This window comes from Dendrobates tinctorius, unplaced genomic scaffold, assembly GCF_039654945.1.
Source record: "Dendrobates tinctorius isolate UK_male_01 unplaced genomic scaffold, ASM3965494v1 ptg000133l, whole genome shotgun sequence".
Taxonomy (NCBI): Eukaryota; Metazoa; Chordata; class Amphibia; order Anura; family Dendrobatidae; genus Dendrobates; species Dendrobates tinctorius.
In genome coordinates, this window is record NW_027361801.1 from 41,334,232 (window position 1) to 41,353,389 (window position 19,158).

Sequence of the window (19,158 nt, forward strand, 5' to 3'; positions counted from 1 at the left end):
ACAGCTATGGAGGCAATGCTCAGTGCCTGCCTGCCCATACAGCTATGGAGGCAATGCTCAGTGCCTGCCTGCCCATACAGCTATGGAGGCAATGCTCAGTGCCTGCCTGCCCATACAGCTATGGAGGCAATGCTCAGTGCCTGCCTGCCCATACAGCTATGGAGGCAATGCTCAGTGCCTGCCCATACAGCTGTGGAGGCAATGCTCAGTGCCTGCCTGCCCATACAGCTATGGAGGCAATGCTCAGTGCCTGCCTGCCCATACAGCTGCTGCCTGCCCATACAGCTGTGGAGGCAATGCTCAGTGCCTGCCTGCCCATACAGCTGCTGCCTGCCCATACAGCTATGGAGGCAATGCTCAGTGCCTGCCTGCCCATACAGCTGCTCCCTGCCCATACAGCTATGGAGGCAATGCTCAGTGCCTGCCTGCCCATACAGCTATGGAGGCAATGCTCAGTGCCTGCCTGCCCATACAGCTATGGAGGCAATGCTCAGTGCCTGCCTGCCCATACAGCTATGGAGGCAATGCTCAGTGCCTGCCTGCCCATACAGCTGTGGAGGCAATGCTCAGTGCCTGCCTGCCCATACAGCTATGGAGGCAATGCTCAGTGCCTGCCTGCCCATACAGCTGCTGCCTGCCCATACAGCTGTGAAGGCAATGCTCAGTGCCTGCCTGCCCATACAGCTGCTGCCTGCCCATACAGCTATGGAGGTAATGCTCAGTGCCTGCCTGCCCATACAGCTATGGAGGCAATGCTCAGTGCCTGCCTGCCCATACAGCTGTGGAGGCAATGCTCAGTGCCTGCCTGCCCATACAGCTATGGAGGCAATGCTCAGTGCCTGCCTGCCCATACAGCTATGGAGGCAATGCTCAGTGCCTGCCTGCCCATACAGCTATGGAGGCAATGCTCAGTGCCTGCCTGCCCATACAGCTATGGAGGCAATGCTCAGTGCCTGCCTGCCCATACAGCTGTGGAGGCAATGCTCAGTGCCTGCCTGCCCATACAGCTATGGAGGCAATGCTCAGTGCCTGCCTGCCCATACAGCTGTGGAGGCAATGCTCAGTGCCTGCCTGCCCATACAGCTATGGAGGCAATGCTCAGTGCCTGCCCATACAGCTGCTGCCTGCCCATACAGCTGTGAAGGCAATGCTCAGTGCCTGCCTGCCCATACAGCTGCTGCCTGCCCATACAGCTATGGAGGTAATGCTCAGTGCCTGCCTGCCCATACAGCTATGGAGGCAATGCTCAGTGCCTGCCTGCCCATACAGCTGTGGAGGCAATGCTCAGTGCCTGCCTGCCCATACAGCTATGGAGGCAATGCTCAGTGCCTACCTGCACATACAGCTGCTGCCTGCCCATACAGCTGTGGAGGCAATGCTCAGTGCCTGCCTGCCCATACAGCTGCTGCCTGCCCATACAGCTATGGAGGCAATGCTCAGTGCCTGCCTGCCCATACAGCTATGGAGGCAATGCTCAGTGCCTGCCTGCCCATACAGCTATGGAGGCAATGCTCAGTGCCTGCCTGCCCATACAGCTATGGAGGCAATGCTCAGTGCCTGCCTGCCCATACAGCTGTGGAGGCAATGCTCAGTGCCTGCCTGCCCATACAGCTATGGAGGCAATGCTCAGTGCCTGCCTGCCCATACAGCTGTGGAGGCAATGCTCAGTGCCTGCCTGCCCATACAGCTATGGAGGCAATGCTCAGTGCCTGCCTGCCCATACAGCTATGGAGGCAATGCTCAGTGCCTGCCTGCCCATACAGCTGCTGCCTGCCAATACAGCTATGGAGGCAATGCTCAGTGCCCCCCTGCCCATACAGCTGTGGAGGGGCAATGCTCAGTGCCTGCCTGCCCATACAGCTATGGAGGCAATGCTCAGTGCCTGCCTGCCCATACAGCTATGGAGGCAATGCTCAGTGCCTGCCTGCCCATACAGCTGTGGAGGCAATGCTCAGTGCCTGCCTGCCCATACAGCTGTGGAGGCAATGCTCAGTGCCCGCCTGCCCATACAGCTGTGGAGGGGCAATGCTCAGTGCCTGCCTGCCCATACAGCTATGGAGGCAATGCTCAGTGCCTGCCTGCCCATACAGCTGTGGAGGCAATGCTCAGTGCCTGCCTGCCCATACAGCTATGGAGGCAATGCTCAGTGCCTGCCTGCCCATACAGCTATGGAGGCAATGCTCAGTGCCTGCCTGCCCATACAGCTGTGGAGGCAATGCTCAGTGTTTGCCTACCCATACAGCTGCGTGCTGCCCCCAGATCATGATACTACAGTGACTGATCTGGAAGTCAGACTTCAGGACGTAATCATTCGTGACGGTTTTGGAACTTTGTCACCACAAAAATTGCCGCAATAAAAAAATGTCAGTTCAGTTTTGCCTGTGACGCGATCGACCCACCATGAGTATTTGGTGAGTTGTTGATGTTGCTGATTTTCTGCAGTATTACTGCTCTATTTTTTTATTTACATGAGATTTTATAGCGCTTTTATAGCGGACATTTTTGTCTTTTGTCGGTGTGTCATGTTTTAAATAAAGTTGCTTTGTGTTTATTACCACTTTGATAAAGCTTTATTGATACAGTCCTGAGCAGATCAAAGGCGGTTTGAGTGCGTTTTCATAATAAAAGCACAGTGGGCAGGAGATCTCTATAAATCCCATTCTTTTTACTGGAATTGTAAGACATGGAAAGTTTTGTGCAGCAATAATCTATGGGGGAAAAAATCTGGGCAGGTAACCTCTGGGGCAGCAGCGATGTGGCCGACCACAGCTGGAAGAAGCTGCAATATTGAGGAACTGGCCCTCATACATCAAAAAAATGATCTGGGACTGACTAAAATACCAGAAGTCACAAAATGTGTGCCATATTAAGCAGTTTTCCTTCCATCCCATACAGTCATTCTGCTGCACCGCCGCCCCGATCTGCCGGCTTCCTCTTATGGAAGTGAATGGCATGTGACTGCTGCAGCCAATCAGCAACCAGTCAGTGCCCCGCTTCATCATTCGCGGGGGGTTTTGGTGAAGTGATATTTCTTTTCTATCGTCAGGTTTTTTGATAATAATAATAAATAATCTTTATTTTTATATAGCGCTAACATATGCCGCAGCGCTTTACAGTTTGCACACATTTTCATCACTGTCCCAGATGGGGCTCACAATCTAAATTCACTATCAGTATGTCTTTGGAGTGTGGGAGGAAACCGGAGTACCCGGAGGAAACCCACGCAAACACAGGGAGAACATACAAACTCCTTGCAGATGTTGTCCTTGGTGGGATTCGAACCCAGGACCCCAGTGCTGCAATGCTTACCACTGAGCCACCGTGCTGCCCACGCTGTGTTTTGTGCAAATTTCTTCAAAATGACACACAGGAGGTTGATGAACACTGTGCCCCAAATCAGCCATACTTTTTATTTTCCTTCACCTTGTTTTGCATCTTTATGGAGCAAAAAGAGGTTTGAGCCTAATGTCACATCAAGACTTCAATAGGGCAAAACTACTGATCCATTGTGTATTCCACCAGCTACTGGAGTATACGCATGTTGTGGCATGTCGAAAGGTTGCAGATGATGGATTCAGCTACATCTGTATAAGGAAAAACCAGGCCACGGTGTCAGAAAAAGGCGCAAAAGAAATAATGACTAAGGTGCAAACATAGAGGACACAACTGGGGCCAATATCTGCCCTCATCCGGAAGTCAGCAGGGGGCACAGACAGACAACGCTGCAGGGAGACTGGGATTGTGGGGCCTTATACCCCATGGGCACCATTTTACACAAAAAAGGACTGAAATATCCCTTCACCCCCTTTCCAAACGTGATGCACAAGATGCCAATGTTATGTCATGGGGAAAGGGGATCCTGGTCTGACACCATCTCAGCTTTTATAGACTTCATCTCTGTTATGGGGGCACTCTACTGCTACCCAGAGACACAGTGCCATTTATGGGGGCACTCTACTGCTACCCAGAGACACAGTACCATTTATGGGGGCACTCTGCTGCTACCCAGAGACACAGTGCCATTTATGGGGGCACTCTGCTGCTACCCAGAGACACAGTGCCATTTATGGGGGCACTCTGCTGCTACCCAGAGACACAGTGCCATTTATGGGGGGCACTCTGCTGCTACCCAGCGACACAGTGACATTTATGGGGGCACTCTGCTGCTACCCAGAGACACAGTGCCATTTATGGGGGCACTCTGCTGCTACCCAGAGACAAAGTGCCATTTATGGGGGCACTCTGCTGCTACCCAGCGACACAGTGCCATTTATGGGGGCACTCTGCTGCTACCCAGAGACACAGTGCCATTTATGGGGGCACTCTGCTGCTACCCAGAGACACAGTGCCATTTATGGGGGCACTCTACTGCTACCCAGAGACACAGTGCCATTTATGGGGGCACTCTACTGCTACCCAGAGACACAGTGCCATTTATGGGGGGCACTCTGCTGCTACCCAGCGACACAGTGTCATTTATGGGGGCACTCTGCTGCTACCCAGCGACACAGTGCCATTTATGGGGGGACTCTACTGCTATGCAGACACACAGTGCCATTTATGGGGGCACTCTGCTGCTACCCAGAGACACAGTGCCATTTATGGGGGCACTCTGCTGCTACCCAGCGACACAGTGCCATTTATGGGGGCACTCTGCTGCTACCCAGCGACACAGTGCCATTTATGGGGGCACTCTGCTGCTACCCAGCGACACAGTGTCATTTATGGGGGCACTCTGCTGCTACCCAGCGACACAGTGACATTTATGGGGGCACTCTGCTGCTACCCAGAGACACAGTGCCATTTATGGGGGCACTCTACTGCTACCCAGAGACACAGTGCCATTTATGGGGGCACTCTACTGCTACCCAGCGACACAGTGTCATATACGGGGGCACTCTGCTGCTACCCAGAGACACAGTGCCATTTATGGGGGGCACTCTGCTGCTACCCAGCGACAGTGTCATTTATGGGGGCACTCTGCTGCTACCCAGCGACACAGTGTCATTTATGGGGGCACTCTGCTGCTACCCAGCGACACAGTGACATTTATGGGGGCACTCTGCTGCTACCCAGAGACAGTGCCATTTATGGGGGCACTCTGCTGCTACCCAGCGACACAGTGTCATTTATGGGGGCACTCTGCTACTACCCAGAGACAGTGCCATATATGGGGGCACTCTGCTGCTACCCAGCGACACAGTGTCATTTATGGGGGCACTCCGCTGCTACCCAGCAACACTGTCATTTATGGGGGCACTCTGCTGCTACCCAGCGACACTGTGCCACTTATGGGGGCACTCTACTGCTACCCAGAGACACAGTGCCATTTATGGGGGGCACTCTGCTGCTACCCAGTGACACAGTGCCATTTATGGGGGCACTCTGCTGCTACCCAGCGACACAGTGCCATTTATGGGGGCACTCTACTGCTATGCAGACACACAGTGCCATTTATGGGGGCACTCTGCTGCTACCCAGCGACACAGTGCCATTTATGGGGGCACTCTGCTGCTACCCAGCGACACAGTGCCATTTATGGGGGCACTCTGCTGCTACCCAGAGACACAGTGCCATTTATGGGGGCACTCTGCTGCTACCCAGAGACACAGTGCCATTTATGGGGGCACTCTGCAGCTACCCAGAGACACAGTGCCATTTATGGGGGCACTCTCCTGCTACCCAGAGACACAGTGCCATTTATGGGGGCACTCTGCTGCTACCCAGAGACACAGTGCCATTTATGGGGGCACTCTCCTGCTACCCAGAGACACAGTGCCATTTATGGGGGCACTCTGCTGCTACCCAGCGACACAGTGCCATTTATGGGGGCACTCTACTGCTATGCAGACACACAGTGCCATTTATGGGGGCACTCTGCTGCTACCCAGCGACACAGTGCCATTTATGGGGCACTCTACTGCTATGCAGACACACAGTGCCATTTATGGGGGCACTCTGCTGCTACCCAGAGACACAGTGTCATTTATGGGGGTACTCTGCTGCTACCCAGAGACACAGTGTTATTTATGGGGGCACTCTGCTGCTACCCAGAGACACAGTGTTATTTATGGGGGCACTCTACTGCTACCCAGAGACACAGTGCCATTTATGGGGGGCACTCTGCTGCTACCCAGCGACACAGTGTCATTTATGGGGGTACTCTGCTGCTACCCAGCGACACAGTGCCATTTATGGGGGCACTCTGCTGACACCCAGCGACACAGTGCCATTTATGGGGGCACTATGCTGCTACCCAGAGACACACAGTGCCATTTATGGGGGCACTCTGCTGCTACCCAGCGACACAGTGTCATTTATGGGGGCACTCCGCTGCTACCCAGCAACACAGTGCCATTTATGGGGGCACTCTGCTGCCATGTAGACACAGTACTATTTATGGGGTCACTCTGCTGCTACCCAGCGACACAGTGCCATTTATGGGGGCACTCTGCTGCTACCCAGCGACACAGTGCCATTTATGGGGGCACTCTACTGCTATGCAGACACACAGTGCCATTTATGGGGGCACTCTGCTGCTACCCAGAGACACAGTGTCATTTATGGGGGTACTCTGCTGCTACCCAGAGACACAGTGCCATTTATGGGGGCACTCTGCTGCTACCCAGCGACACAGTGTCATTTATGGGGGCACTCTGCTGCTACCCAGCGACACAGTGCCATTTATGGGGGCACTCTGCTGCTACCCAGCGACACAGTGCCATTTATGGGGGGCACTCTGCTGCTACCCAGAGACACAGTGCCATTTATGGGGGGCACTCTGCTGTTACCCAGAGACACAGTGTCATTTATGGGGGTACTCTGCTGCTACCCAGCGACACAGTGTCATTTATGGGGGCACTCTGCTGCTACCCAGAGACACAGTGTCATTTATGGGGGCACTCTGCTGCTACCCAGCGACACAGTGCCATTTATGGGGGGCACTCTGCTGCTACCCAGCGACACAGTGTCATTTATGTGGGTACTCTGCTGCTACCCAGCGACACAGTGTCATTTATGGGGGCACTCTGCTGACACCCAGCGACACAGTGCCATTTATGGGGGCACTCTGCTGACACCCAGCGACACATTGCCATTTATGGGGGCACTCTGCTGCCATGTAGACACAGTGCTATTTATGGGGTCACTCTGCTACTACAAAGACACAGTGCTATTTATGGGGGCACTCTGCTTGCTAAGGAGGCATTGGTCCTGAGTTAGTAAATCTGGGGGTGGAGACTTAGATTAGAGGCGGGTCCTGAGATTAGGGGCGGGGCATTCCGGGACCTCCTCGCTGCACCGTCTACTCCATACCAGTGTGACTGTGCCCCCCGTGCTCCCGGTGGCGCCGTGAGCGCTTACTGCTCTGATTTCCTTATAAGAACTCTTGTACCGTAGTGTGTGTAGTACAAGGGCAGCGCGCCCTCTCTTCACAGCAGAGGACCGTATGCACGTTATGTAGCAGAATTACGGCGGCTCGCAGCGGAGGAGATCGCAATGTCCGCTCCTTAGAGCCCGGAGAGGGGATTAAACCATGAACCTCCGGGGTCTCTTCCAGGACTTCAACCCCAGGTCAGTGAGTGCGTGTGTGGGGGCGGGGGAGCAGGTGACCGGTTTACGAGGCGTCCTGGAGACGGACAGGAACCTGAGGCCTAGACATAAGGAGGAAATGGCTGAAGATGGGGAGGAGGAAGCGAGCTGGGACCGAGGAGCAGGGGCCTGGGCGGCCGGACACAGGGAGGGAGTGCCGCGGGGATGAGCCTCATATCCTGTGTATTATATCCGCACCCTCTGCGAGTGCCCCCTTATACCTGCACCCTCTCCCTGATAGCTGCACCCTCTGCGATTGCCCCCTCCTATCTGCACCCTCTGCGATTGGCCCCAACCCGGCTGCACCCTCTTCGATTGGCCCCAACCCGGCTGCACCCTCTGCGATTGCCCCCTCCCTGCTGCACCCTCCGCGATTGGCCCCCTTCCATCTGCACCCTCTGCGATTGGCCCCCTTCCATCTGCACCCTCTGCGATTGGCCCCCTTCCATCTGCACCCTCTGCGATTGGCCCCCTTCCATCTGCACCCTCTGCGATTGGCCCCCTTCCATCTGCACCCTCTGCGATTGGCCCCCTTCCATCTGCACCCTCTGCGATTGGCCCCCCCCTCCCAGCTGCACCCTCTGCGATTGGCCCCCCCCTCCCAGCTGCACCCTCTGCGATTGGCCCCCCCCCTCCCAGCTGCACCCTCTGCGATTGGCCCCCCCCCTCCCAGCTGCACCCTCTGCGATTGGCCCCCCCCCTCCCAGCTGCACCCTCTGCGATTGGCCCCCCCCCTCCCAGCTGCACCCTCTGCGATTGGCCCCCCCCCTCCCAGCTGCACCCTCTGCGATTGGCCCCCCCCCTCCCAGCTGCGCACCCTCTGCGATTGGCCCCCTGATATAATAATCTTTATATAGCGCTAACGTATTCCGCAGCACTTTACAGTTTGCACACATTATCATCACTGTCCCCGATGGGGCTCACAATCTAAATTCCCTATTAGTAAGTCTTTGGAATGTGGGAGGAAACTGGAGAACCCAGAGGAAACCCACGCAAACACTGGGAGAACATACAAACTCCTTGCAGATGTTGTTCTCCTTGGTGGGATATCTGATAGCTGTACCCTCTGAGATCGCCCCCTTATAGCTGCACCCTCGGCGATCACCCACTTATATACTGTTCTTGCACAAGGGCCCTCTTCCGTCTGTGCCACTGAATAGTTGGATTTGTTACCTAGTAGTCCGGGAAGCTGTGGGATGAGCCGAGTGAGACCCTTTCAACGGGTCGCTATCTTCATGTAAGCTTCCAGCTTTTCCACCTTACTAATCCGTCGTCCATTAATTCTGTAGTGGAAATGATCTCCTTGTGGTTAAAGGAAATCTGTCACCCCATTTTTCGACTATTTGCTGCCGGCACCGCCATTAGGGGATTATCTACAGCATTCTGTAATGCTGTAGATAAGCCCCCAATGTAACCTGAAAGATAAGAAAAAGGAGTTAAGGCCCTTTTACATTTAGCGATACACCAGCGATCCCGACTACGATACGACCCGGTCAGGATCACTGGTGCATCGCTAAATGGTCGCTAGTGAGCTGCCACACAGGCAGATGCAGCAGCGATACAGCGGACGATACTTACCTGTCAGACGTGGCGATGAAGACGTCCTCCCGCCCGCCTCCACGCGTCACTCGTCGGCACCACAGGAAGCGCCCGACGAGAAATGGAGCTGGCCGATCTCGCGCGATCAGCAGGGGAGCCGGTCGGAGGTAAGTATCACACATGGCGTTATCGCTAGCAATATCGCTGCTGCGTCACAAAATCGGTGACATAGCGATATTGCTAGCGATAACGCTATGTGTAAAATCCCCTTTAGATTATACTCACCGGGGGGCGGTCTGGTCTGATGGGTGTCGCGGTCCGGCGCCTCTCATCTTCATACAATGCCGTCCTCTTCTTTCCTTCCTGTCGTGGCTCCGGAGCAAAACTTTATCGTCCATGTTGATGGCAGAGCAGAATACTGCAGTTTGCAGGCGCCGGACCTAACTGACCTCTCCCAACTCCTGCGCACTGCAGGGCATTACAGAATGCTGTAGATAAGCCCCTGATGTCGGTGCCGGCAGCAAATGGTCAAAAAAAAAAAAAAAGGTGTCAGATTCCCTTTAATGAGCGACTGCAATCGTAAGGCCTGTTTCACACTTACTGTTTTTCCTGTCAGTCCGAATCCGCCAAAATAGCGGAAAACTGATCCGCAGGCGGACTGACAGGAACGGGTGGCATTGGATCGGCCGATGTACGGATCCGCCGAAGTTGAAAAATTAAAGGAACCGCGCCTGTGAAAAAAATAAAAAGTAAAAATACTGGCGATGTAGCGCTGTCTGGGAGCGGGCATGGTGACCCTGGAGCTGTGGGCACGGCGGGATCAGCAGCGGTGAAGTAGCGGGAGCAGCAGCGGTGGTCGCGGCATCAGTAGGTGCGCTGTCGTGGAGAAGGTGCTGTAAAGGAGTGGCGATGTGGAGGAGTATGTCGTGGAGGAGAGAGAGATCTCGCGGGAGAGCAGCGGCAATGTGGAGGGGTATGTCGTGGAGGGGAGAGAGAGAGAGAGAAAATATTTTATCCTGCAGCCAGACAGAAATGCGGGTTAATTTAGTAAATAGCGGATCCAGAGAACAAAATAACGTTACATGCTCCGTCCGGGCCGCTGAGCGGATGCCAAAATCTTGGCGGATCCGTACAAAAGCGGATCGAACGGACGACCATCCGTCAAGATCCGCCGATAATGCAAGTCTTGAGGAAAAAACGGATCCGCCAAGAAAAATGGCGGATCCGGTTTTTTTTTTTTTTTTCAAATTGGCGGATCTTGACTGATGGTGACAAACAGAAGTGTGAAACAGGCCTAACCAGAAGCCTCTGCTCCCTGCGTTGGGTAATAAGAGGACCATTGCAACAATTACACAAGTGAGTGGAAAAACTGGAAAAAACCCAATAAGGAAAATGCAGTTAACCAAAATTAGCTAATTGGTGCAGAAAGTTGCTGCAGCATCAAAAATGCGCCAAATACTCATCGTGTGAACTTGGCCTTAGACAGCTCTTCTGTAGCCTGACAGGCCCTGTTTATATACTCTCGTGTATTGTAATATTATTTACCGCTTATGTCTTTGTGTTTTGCAGTAAATTTCTGATCTACGCTTGTTTGCTGCTGTTCTCCGTCCTCCTGTCTCTGCGCTTGGACGGTATTATACAATGGAGCTACTGGGCGGTCTTCACACCAGTATGGCTGTGGAAGCTAATGGTCATCGTGGGAGCCTCGGTGGGCACAGGAGTGTGGGCGCGAAATCCTCAGTACAGGTATACACTGGAAACGAGCCAATCTCTCAAATCCCATCTGGAAATTTGATCACATCCAATTTTTTTTTGGTCAAGTTCACAACTGACTTGATTGCCGATAGAAGCTCTCCGAGCATAAGAAATATTGGAATCTGTTTAAAAAAAATTGTAATTCCCTTATCTGTCTTGACACAGTTCCCTACTAGGTCCTCCACTTGCTCCTTCTGGTGCTGCTTTTTAGGTCGTTCCCACCTCCTCCCACACTATGTGCCATGCACATCATTAAAAGGGTCGCCCAGTGATAATTTGCTGATTGGTGGGGGTCCAACCGCTGAAACACGCACAGATCAGCAGAACAGGTAACTTTTATCCCAATGGAGCAGCAGGCCAAGCACAGCGCCCGGCAGCCCCATTGAGGATGAATGGAGCAGCAGTCCAACATGGGTACTGCCACTCCATCCTAACGGGGATACTGGTTCCCCATTTTCCTAGTTGGTGCAGGTCTCAGCAGTCAGACCCCCACACCTTAACAAGTTATCACCTGGCCACCGTGCAACATGCTAGAGGCCTAACAGTCAGTGTCTGAGGACCAGGAGAGAGCTACGGACCGATGAGACTGAAATTGTATTTTTTTTTTATAATTCCTTTCCAATTGTAAGAATCAAGCAAAATGGTGTCAGCTGGGCATGTCTGACCTCCGTACATGGCTGTGAGCAGGTGCTAAAGGAACAGCTATGCCAGCCCATTCCTAGCCGCCAATGTGACATGTCCTGTTATGGGGCCACTGTACTAATATCTCCTTAATTCTCTATCTGATGTCGCAGGGCGGAAGGAGAAACCTGTGTGGAGTTCAAGGCCATGCTGATTGCGGTGGGAATTCACTTGTTGCTCCTGATGTTTGAAGTTCTCGTCTGTGATCGGATTGAGAGAGGAAACCACTACTTCTGGCTGCTGGTCTTTATGCCGCTCTTCTTTGTGTCTCCGGTGTCAGTCGCTGCTTGTGTCTGGGGCTTCCGACATGACCGCTCTCTTGAGGTAGTTTATGGTTCATACTTTGCAGAGTGGGGGGTCTCGTCTCCTTGGTCATCAACACGTTAAATCCTTACCGCTTATCGTTTCTTGACCATGAACTGATCGGCCGCAATCCATGGGGAAACTTGACAGTAAATTCCCTGCAGTGCCACCACAGGGGGACATAAAGGATTACACAGTGCTCAATCACCTCTATGGTGTGTCTGTGTAATCCAGGACAGGATCGGTCCTCCAGAGACAGATGCTCTTTGTAACCATTGTCCACTGTGACCAAGAGATGAGGAATCCACTCTCAGAAGTACCCAACATAGTGTATCTGAAGGACTTTCTAAACTAGACCTCCTCTTCTGAGATGTTTTCTTCCACAAAGTGTGGAATGATCACCGGACGCCATGATGGCTGGGAGGCCTCTGTCACCATAGTCCAAGTGCTCCTATGCAGCCCACAATATAGTATTGTAGAATTTAGAGCAAGCGATAAAATGATTGCAAGTTCAATTCCCCTATGGGAGCTAAAAAACAGTGGGAAGTAAAAAGAAAAAAAGTTTTCAAATATTAAAAAAGAAATCTACAGTCTGCAAAAGTCCGATATGTAAGAAATATAAAATTATTTAACCCATACGGTAGAGCAAAAAAAAAGAATAAAATCAAAATAGCCATTTTTCTATACCTGCACCTCCCTCCAAAAAAAGTAATGGAAACTGATCAGAACATTATATACAGTGGGGAAAAAAAGTATTTAGTCAGTCAGCAATAGTGCAAGTTCCACCACTTAAAAAGATGAGAGGCGTCTGTAATTTACATCATAGGTAGACCTCAACTATGGGAGACAAACTGAGAAAAAAAAATCCAGAAAATCACATTGTCTGTTTTTTTTTCATTTTATTTGCATATTATGGTGGAAAATAAGTATTTGGTCAGAAACAAGCAATCAAGATTTCTGGCTCTCACAGACCTGTAACTTCTTCTTTAAGAGTCTCCTCTTTCCTCCACTCATTACCTGTAGTAATGGCACCTGTTTAAACTTGTTATCAGTATAAAAAGACACCTGTGCACACCCTCAAACAGTCTGACTCCAAACTCCACTATGGTGAAGACCAAAGAGCTGTCAAAGGACACCAGAAACAAAATTGTAGCCCTGCACCAGGCTGGGAAGACTGAATCTGCAATAGCCAACCAGCTTGGAGTGAAGAAATCAACTGTGGGAGCAATAATTAGAAAATGGAAGACATACAAGACCACTGATAATCTCCCTCGATCTGGTGCTCCACGCAAAATCCCACCCCGTGGGGTCAGAATGATCACAAGAACGGTGAGCAAAATTCCCAGAACCACGCGGGGGGACCTAGTGAATGAACTGCAGAGAGCTGGGACCAATGTAACAAGGCCTACCATAAGTAACACACTACGCCACCATGGACTCAGATCCTGCAGTGCCAGACGTGTCCCACTGCTTAAGCCTGTACATGTCCGGGCCCGTCTGAAGTTTGCTAGAGAGCATTTGGATGATCCAGAGGAGTTTTGGGAGAATGTCCTATGGTCTGATGAAACCAAACTGGAACTGTTTGGTAGAAACACAACTTGTCGTGTTTGGAGGAAAAAGAATACTGAGTTGCATCCATCAAACACCATACCTACTGTAAAGCATGGTGGTGGAAACATCATGCTTTGGGGCTGTTTCTCTGCAAAGGGGCCAGGACGACTGATCCGGGTACATGAAAGAATGAATGGGGCCATGTATCGTGAGATTTTGAGTGCAAACCTCCTTCCATCAGCAAGGGCATTGAAGATGAAACGTGGCTGGGTCTTTCAACATGACAATGATCCAAAGCACACCACCAGGGCAACGAAGGAGTGGCTTCGTAAGAAGCATTTCAAGGTCCTGGAGTGGCCTAGCCAGTCTCCAGATCTCAACCCTATAGAAAACCTTTGGAGGGAGTTGAAAGTCCGTGTTGCCAAGCGAAAAGCCAAAAACATCACTGCTCTAGAGGAGATCTGCATGGAGGAATGGGCCAACATACCAACAACAGTGTGTGGCAACCTTGTGAAGACTTACAGAAAACGTTTGACCTCTGTCATTGCCAACAAAGGATATATCACAAAGTATTGAGATGAAATTTTGTTTCTGACCAAATACTTATTTTCCACCATAATATGCAAATAAAATGAAAAAAAAACAGCCAATGTGATTTTCTGGATTTTTTTTTTCTCAGTTTGTCTCCCATAGTTGAGGTCTACCTATGATGTAAATTACAGACGCCTCTCATCTTTTTAAGTGGTGGAACTTGCACTATTGCTGACTGACTAAATACTTTTTTTCCCCACTGTATAACCCAAAATGGTTCCGATGAAGACTATAGGCCACCACTCAAAAATACAAGCCCTCACACCGCTGCTATTTTTCGGTGCAATATATGGTAAAATAAATGGTGCCAGTTAAAACTACAACTTTTCCCACCAAAAAAATGAGTTCTTGTACGCCTACTTTGATAGAAAAATAATGAAGTTCTGACTCTCGGACGAAAAGGAGTTGAAAAACAAAAGTGACAAAATGGCTTCAGTTTGAAGGGGTTAAAAGTAAATTTTGGGTTGACGTTTGCTATATACTGTGCCTGGGTATTGAGAAGACTAACTTTTTCCTATTCTCTTTCCAGTTGGAGATCTTGTGCTCAGTGAACATCTTGCAGTTCATATTCATTGCCTTGAGGCTGGACAGCATCATCACTTGGCCATGGCTTGTAAGTTCTCCTCATGTCTTGATGTGCACCATGTGGTCTTCCTGGTGACCCTGCTGTGCTGCCCGCATAGCGGTTGGGTAATCAGGTCCACATTATTCAGTGAGTTCCTGTATCTTCTGTGTTTAGGTGGTTTGTGTGCCCCTCTGGATCTTGATGTCCTTCCTCTGTTTGGTGGTCCTGTACTACATTGTGTGGTCGGTCTTGTTCTTACGATCCATGGATGTCATCGCTGAGCAAAGACGGACTCACATCACCATGGCCGTCAGCTGGATGGCTATAGTTGTGCCATTGCTCACTTTTGAGGTATGTTACCGTGGGAGTAGATCACATGTGTTCAGCATACATTCACAACCTGTATCTGTTACATCAAGTAAATAAGCTTTCAGATATAAAGAAATGTATGGGGAGGACACCGCATCTGCTATTCCCTCTGATGACTCTTGACCTAGGTAATATACCTATTATTCATTAACTTACATTGGTGCTTTGATACCGAGGGTTGGCAATGCCCTATCCAAGCACTAGTAACACATAAGTTGGCATTTTCTTATTACTATTAATACTGCACCTTCACCTTGGTTGCCTACAAGCATGAGGTTCTTTGGTTATATAGTCATGTGTCTGTGATAAACTGCCTACAAGCATGGGATTCTTAGGAGTCTTCTTGCACTTTGTTGATTTATGCTTTGGATATGTTTTCATATATAAAAGTCATATCTTACTTCTTGTATTGATAATACGTTGCGTGTCTCCTCCCCTATTTTTCGAGATCTATTGCCCTATTTTTTTAATTGGTTCTTGTTTTTATATATTAATTTAAAAAAACGTTTTTATCTATCTGCAATCTCTGTGCATCCGACAGCTTATTTACTTGCTGTAACAGGTTGTGAATTAATTAGTAAGATGTCTAGCACTTTATTTTCTTTGGGACATATAGGATTAATGATATTCTGCATGCAGTCTGGTCTGACACTTCTATGCAATCATGGGATTCAGAATGGTCAACAGACAAAGACGTGTATCCCCCTAGAGCCACACCAAGGGTCATGTAGTATATTTTATTTTTTTTTTTTTTATTATTCCATACCAGTCCTAGTCTTTATTAAAGACAATCACTTACTAATTATAAGTGTCTGGTCTTGGAGAACTCCACCAAACGTTTAAGGGTTTGTCTGGGTATATAATTTTGATGTCAGATGGGTATGGGAACCCAGCGATAAGCTCTGATCTGCTTTGCTGATGGTAAGTGCGGCATGTAGGTGAGCAGTACAGCTGTGTAAAGTGTAGTGGCCGCTTCCAGGTGCTGCAGATCAGCTCCTAATCAAGAGAGTAAGTAGACTAGACAGTGCCATAATAACTAACATTTTCCATTCTCATGATGATCTCGTTAAAGAGGGTTTCCAGGAACAGTTTGCTAAAAAAAACAAACCCGTTTTATTCGCCCTCCCCAGGTTCAGGGCCTAGTCTCTCCCACTGCTCATCTGTCTGTTACTCTCAGCCCTTCAGCCGACAAATGAGCAGCAGCTCTGGCCAAGTTGACAGCTCAAGCTGCTGAACACAGTGATTGGCTGCAGCGCTGTCCATGTGACCAGTGCTGCAGCCAGTAACAGACATCAGAAGCAGCAGTGGAAACTCCGTGCTGGACCTGGGGAGGGTAAGTAAGTATATTGGATCTTTTTTTTTTTTTTTAAACAAACTGCAGCTGGTGGACAGGCGTTTTCCCAAACCCCTTTTAATGGCTGTATATTACTGTACGCCCTCGGAAGAGTATCACCACCGTGTGTCTTCTCTCCTTGCAGATCTTGCTTGTTCATCGATTGGACGGACATAATTTATTCTCTTATATCCCCATCTTTGTCCCTCTCTGGCTTTCATTAATTACCTTGATGGCAACGACGTTTGGGCAGAAAGGAGGCAATCACTGTAAGTGCCGCACGTGGTGTGTAATGTAGCAGTGTCTCATTGTGGAAACCTTACTGTAACCTTAATCTTCCAGGGTGGTTTGGTATTCGTAAAGACTTCTGCCAGTTCCTCCTGGAGATCTTCCCTTTCCTGCGGGAGTACGGTAATATCTCCTACGACATTCACCATGAGGACAGTGAAGATGCGGAGGAGACCCCTGTGCCAGAGCCACCCAAGATCGCTCCAATGTTTCGCAAAAAGACCGGCGTAGTCATCACTCAGAGCCCGGGGAAGTACGTGGTGCCACCACCCAAACTGAACATCGACATGCCAGATTAATACGGCGTTTGCATACAGTCCCAGTGCACGTCCTCTACGTTACAAGACTATGAACGCTACTGACCTCAATCTTGGACTTTTCCTTTAGTTTGCCTACTTTATAATGCAGCTTAGAGAGGGCCCATCTGCTCTCCTGGCACATCTGTTTGGGCAAATTCTTGCCTTCCCCTGCATCCATCGAACTGTGTTGTGATGTTCCTGTTACTCCTCCTGGAATGAATGGGCGGCTAGATATTAATATTCCTTTTGTCGGTACGTTCGGGCACTGTTCAATAAGTGCTGACCGTGTCCCATTGTGTAAGGATACCCTCTTTAAGCAAGGGGAACAGTAGTAATACTTTTCCAAGACGAGTAGAGCAGGAATGCTGCAACACAGGGGGAAAAAAAGAGGATCCAAAAATGATATTTCATGAGAAATGTTAAAATTTAAGAAGACGGATGCAACAGGAGCGCCAAGGAGTCCCCTCTAAATCCCATCCGCGGTGATGCATTCAGATCTTCTCTCTGACCATGTCAGCCGATAGCTGATATAACTATTTCTGCCTCTTTGGACTGATCGAAATAAGCTTTTATCTCAATGTTTTGTTTAATTTTTTTTTTTTTTTGTGAATGTGCAGCTATTGTGCAAGGAACCCATTGCTTTGGACCGATCTTGCATCCATGAAGACATATACCACTAGCAAAAGCCTTTTATATGTTTATGGAAAATCGATGCAATGTGATAAAAATGCTAGTATTTCAGAACCAAACTTTGTTTTCTACCTGGCATGGGACTAATCCTTCTAGGATTAATTTTTTTTCTTAGGTCTAGATGTTTCCGCCATATTGTTTGTATAGTATTTATGAAGAGGCACCCTCATTTTAGCAGTGTAATATATTGTCTGTACAGTATAAATACAGAGTATTTTTATAAAGTAAAGTTGTTTAAATTGAGAAGCCTGTGGCAAGGAAGCGTCACAATGAATGAAATCCAGAACAGAAACGCGCCAGTATGTTTTATTAATTATTTTTTTTTTTTTTTTTGTCGTCTGTTTTCACACTGTTCCTTGTAAGGAAAAAAAAGTTTCTATGTAAAAATATTCTTGCCATCAATATGGATGTTAATAAGTTATTAGGTGGCAAAACGGCGATGTACAGATTGTACAGCCAAATTGATTTAATAAATTGTACATCTTGACAAACTTGTTTTTGTTTTAGGTTGAAAGGGGGGAAATTACTGAGGTGGGTAAGGGGGACCACCATAAAGGGTTCGCAATGCAGATGGCGCACAGTGAACGCTCCTGTGCACACATTGCTATCCAGACCCCACATTCTGCTGCATGGGGGGCCGATAACTGGGAATGATTGTGTGGTCATCATCAATCCTGGTGGTCTTCCAATTCTGTGGCTCTCCAGGTGTTCTAGAACTTTGTCCTGCGGCCCACCGGCTACCACCGTAGCTGCAGTCAGTACACAGCTCATTCAAAGATAGCAGCTCCATGGTGTCAAGACTTCTCCAATCAGACCCGGTATTATCTGATAAGGAGTATAACCAAGCAGTTGTTCTACAGTGGAGAGAGAATTTTGGGATGTTCCCCAACCCACCAATCTAGTTTACTTATCTCAGATATACACTCAAGGACCAATTTCATAGGAAGGCAATTCAAGGGTTGGATGAAAATTAGCAAGTGGTCTACTATTAATGGGATAAGGGGATAGGTTGCTGGGAGTCAACCCACCCAGATCCTGAGAATGGGGCTCTGCAGAGCCCCTTCTTGAAAAGAACCAAGGTGTCCTCTTCTGCTTCATTCATTCTGCTGTCTTAGGCTACTTTCACACATCAGGTTTTCGGTGTCAGGCGCGATCCGGCGTCGTGCCGGAACGCCGGATCCGGCAAATGTTTAGTAAAACCGGATGTGACGGATCCGGTTTTCTGCCGGATCCGTCTTTTTCTTGACAGACAAAACCGGATCCGTCTCATCCGGTTCATCCGTTTTTCTATCCGTTTTTCGACGGATTACGCCGGATCCGGTTTTTAAAATTGACCCTTGTGGCCTTCCGAACGGGATTGGCTACTGGAAAACTAGATATAGCATGTTCCTACAGCCCTTCTTTGACAGGTTGTAGAGAAGAAAGTGCAGGTTGGAGAGAAGAGCAAGTTACTGGCGAAGATGGATGTTGTCATTGGAAATATTACCACTAGAAGTTCTGTGACGGTTTCAGGGACAATTTTCCACTATACTTTGTCACCTCAAGGCAGAGTACACTGGGATGACAGAGTGTGAGAGATTTTTGCCCTAAACTTGTGTACCTTC

At 49.5% G+C, this 19,158-nt stretch overlaps 1 protein-coding gene across 2 annotated transcripts; it reads left to right on the forward strand.

Moving 5' to 3' along the window:
• The first annotated feature begins 7,257 nt into the window (after positions 1-7,257).
• On the forward strand, positions 7,258-18,045 carry TMEM185A (transmembrane protein 185A). Of its 2 annotated transcripts, none has more exons than XM_073543597.1 (7): positions 7,258-7,572; positions 10,699-10,875; positions 11,679-11,889; positions 14,540-14,623; positions 14,750-14,926; positions 16,423-16,546; positions 16,620-18,045. In XM_073543597.1, the coding sequence occupies exons 1-7, from the start codon at positions 7,535-7,537 to the stop codon at positions 16,862-16,864; spliced, it is 1,056 nt and encodes a 351-aa protein (XP_073399698.1). In that variant the 5' UTR covers positions 7,258-7,534; the 3' UTR covers positions 16,865-18,045. The 2 variants fall into 2 exon arrangements, with proteins under 2 accessions (XP_073399698.1, XP_073399697.1); XM_073543596.1 differs by lacking the exon at positions 7,258-7,572 and adding an exon at positions 8,552-8,827.
• The last annotated feature ends 1,113 nt before the right edge of the window (positions 18,046-19,158 follow it).

Excerpts from the sequence above, each read along its gene's own strand:
- TMEM185A (XM_073543596.1), top strand. The coding sequence starts at position 8,787 with ATGAGCCGAGTGAGACCCTTTCAACGGGTCGCTATCTTCAT. Across the intron at positions 8,828-10,698 it reads CAACGGGTCGCTATCTTCAT|TAAATTTCTGATCTACGCTT; the intron begins GTAAGCTTCCAG and ends TGTGTTTTGCAG. Across the intron at positions 14,624-14,749 it reads TCATCACTTGGCCATGGCTT|GTGGTTTGTGTGCCCCTCTG; the intron begins GTAAGTTCTCCT and ends TTCTGTGTTTAG.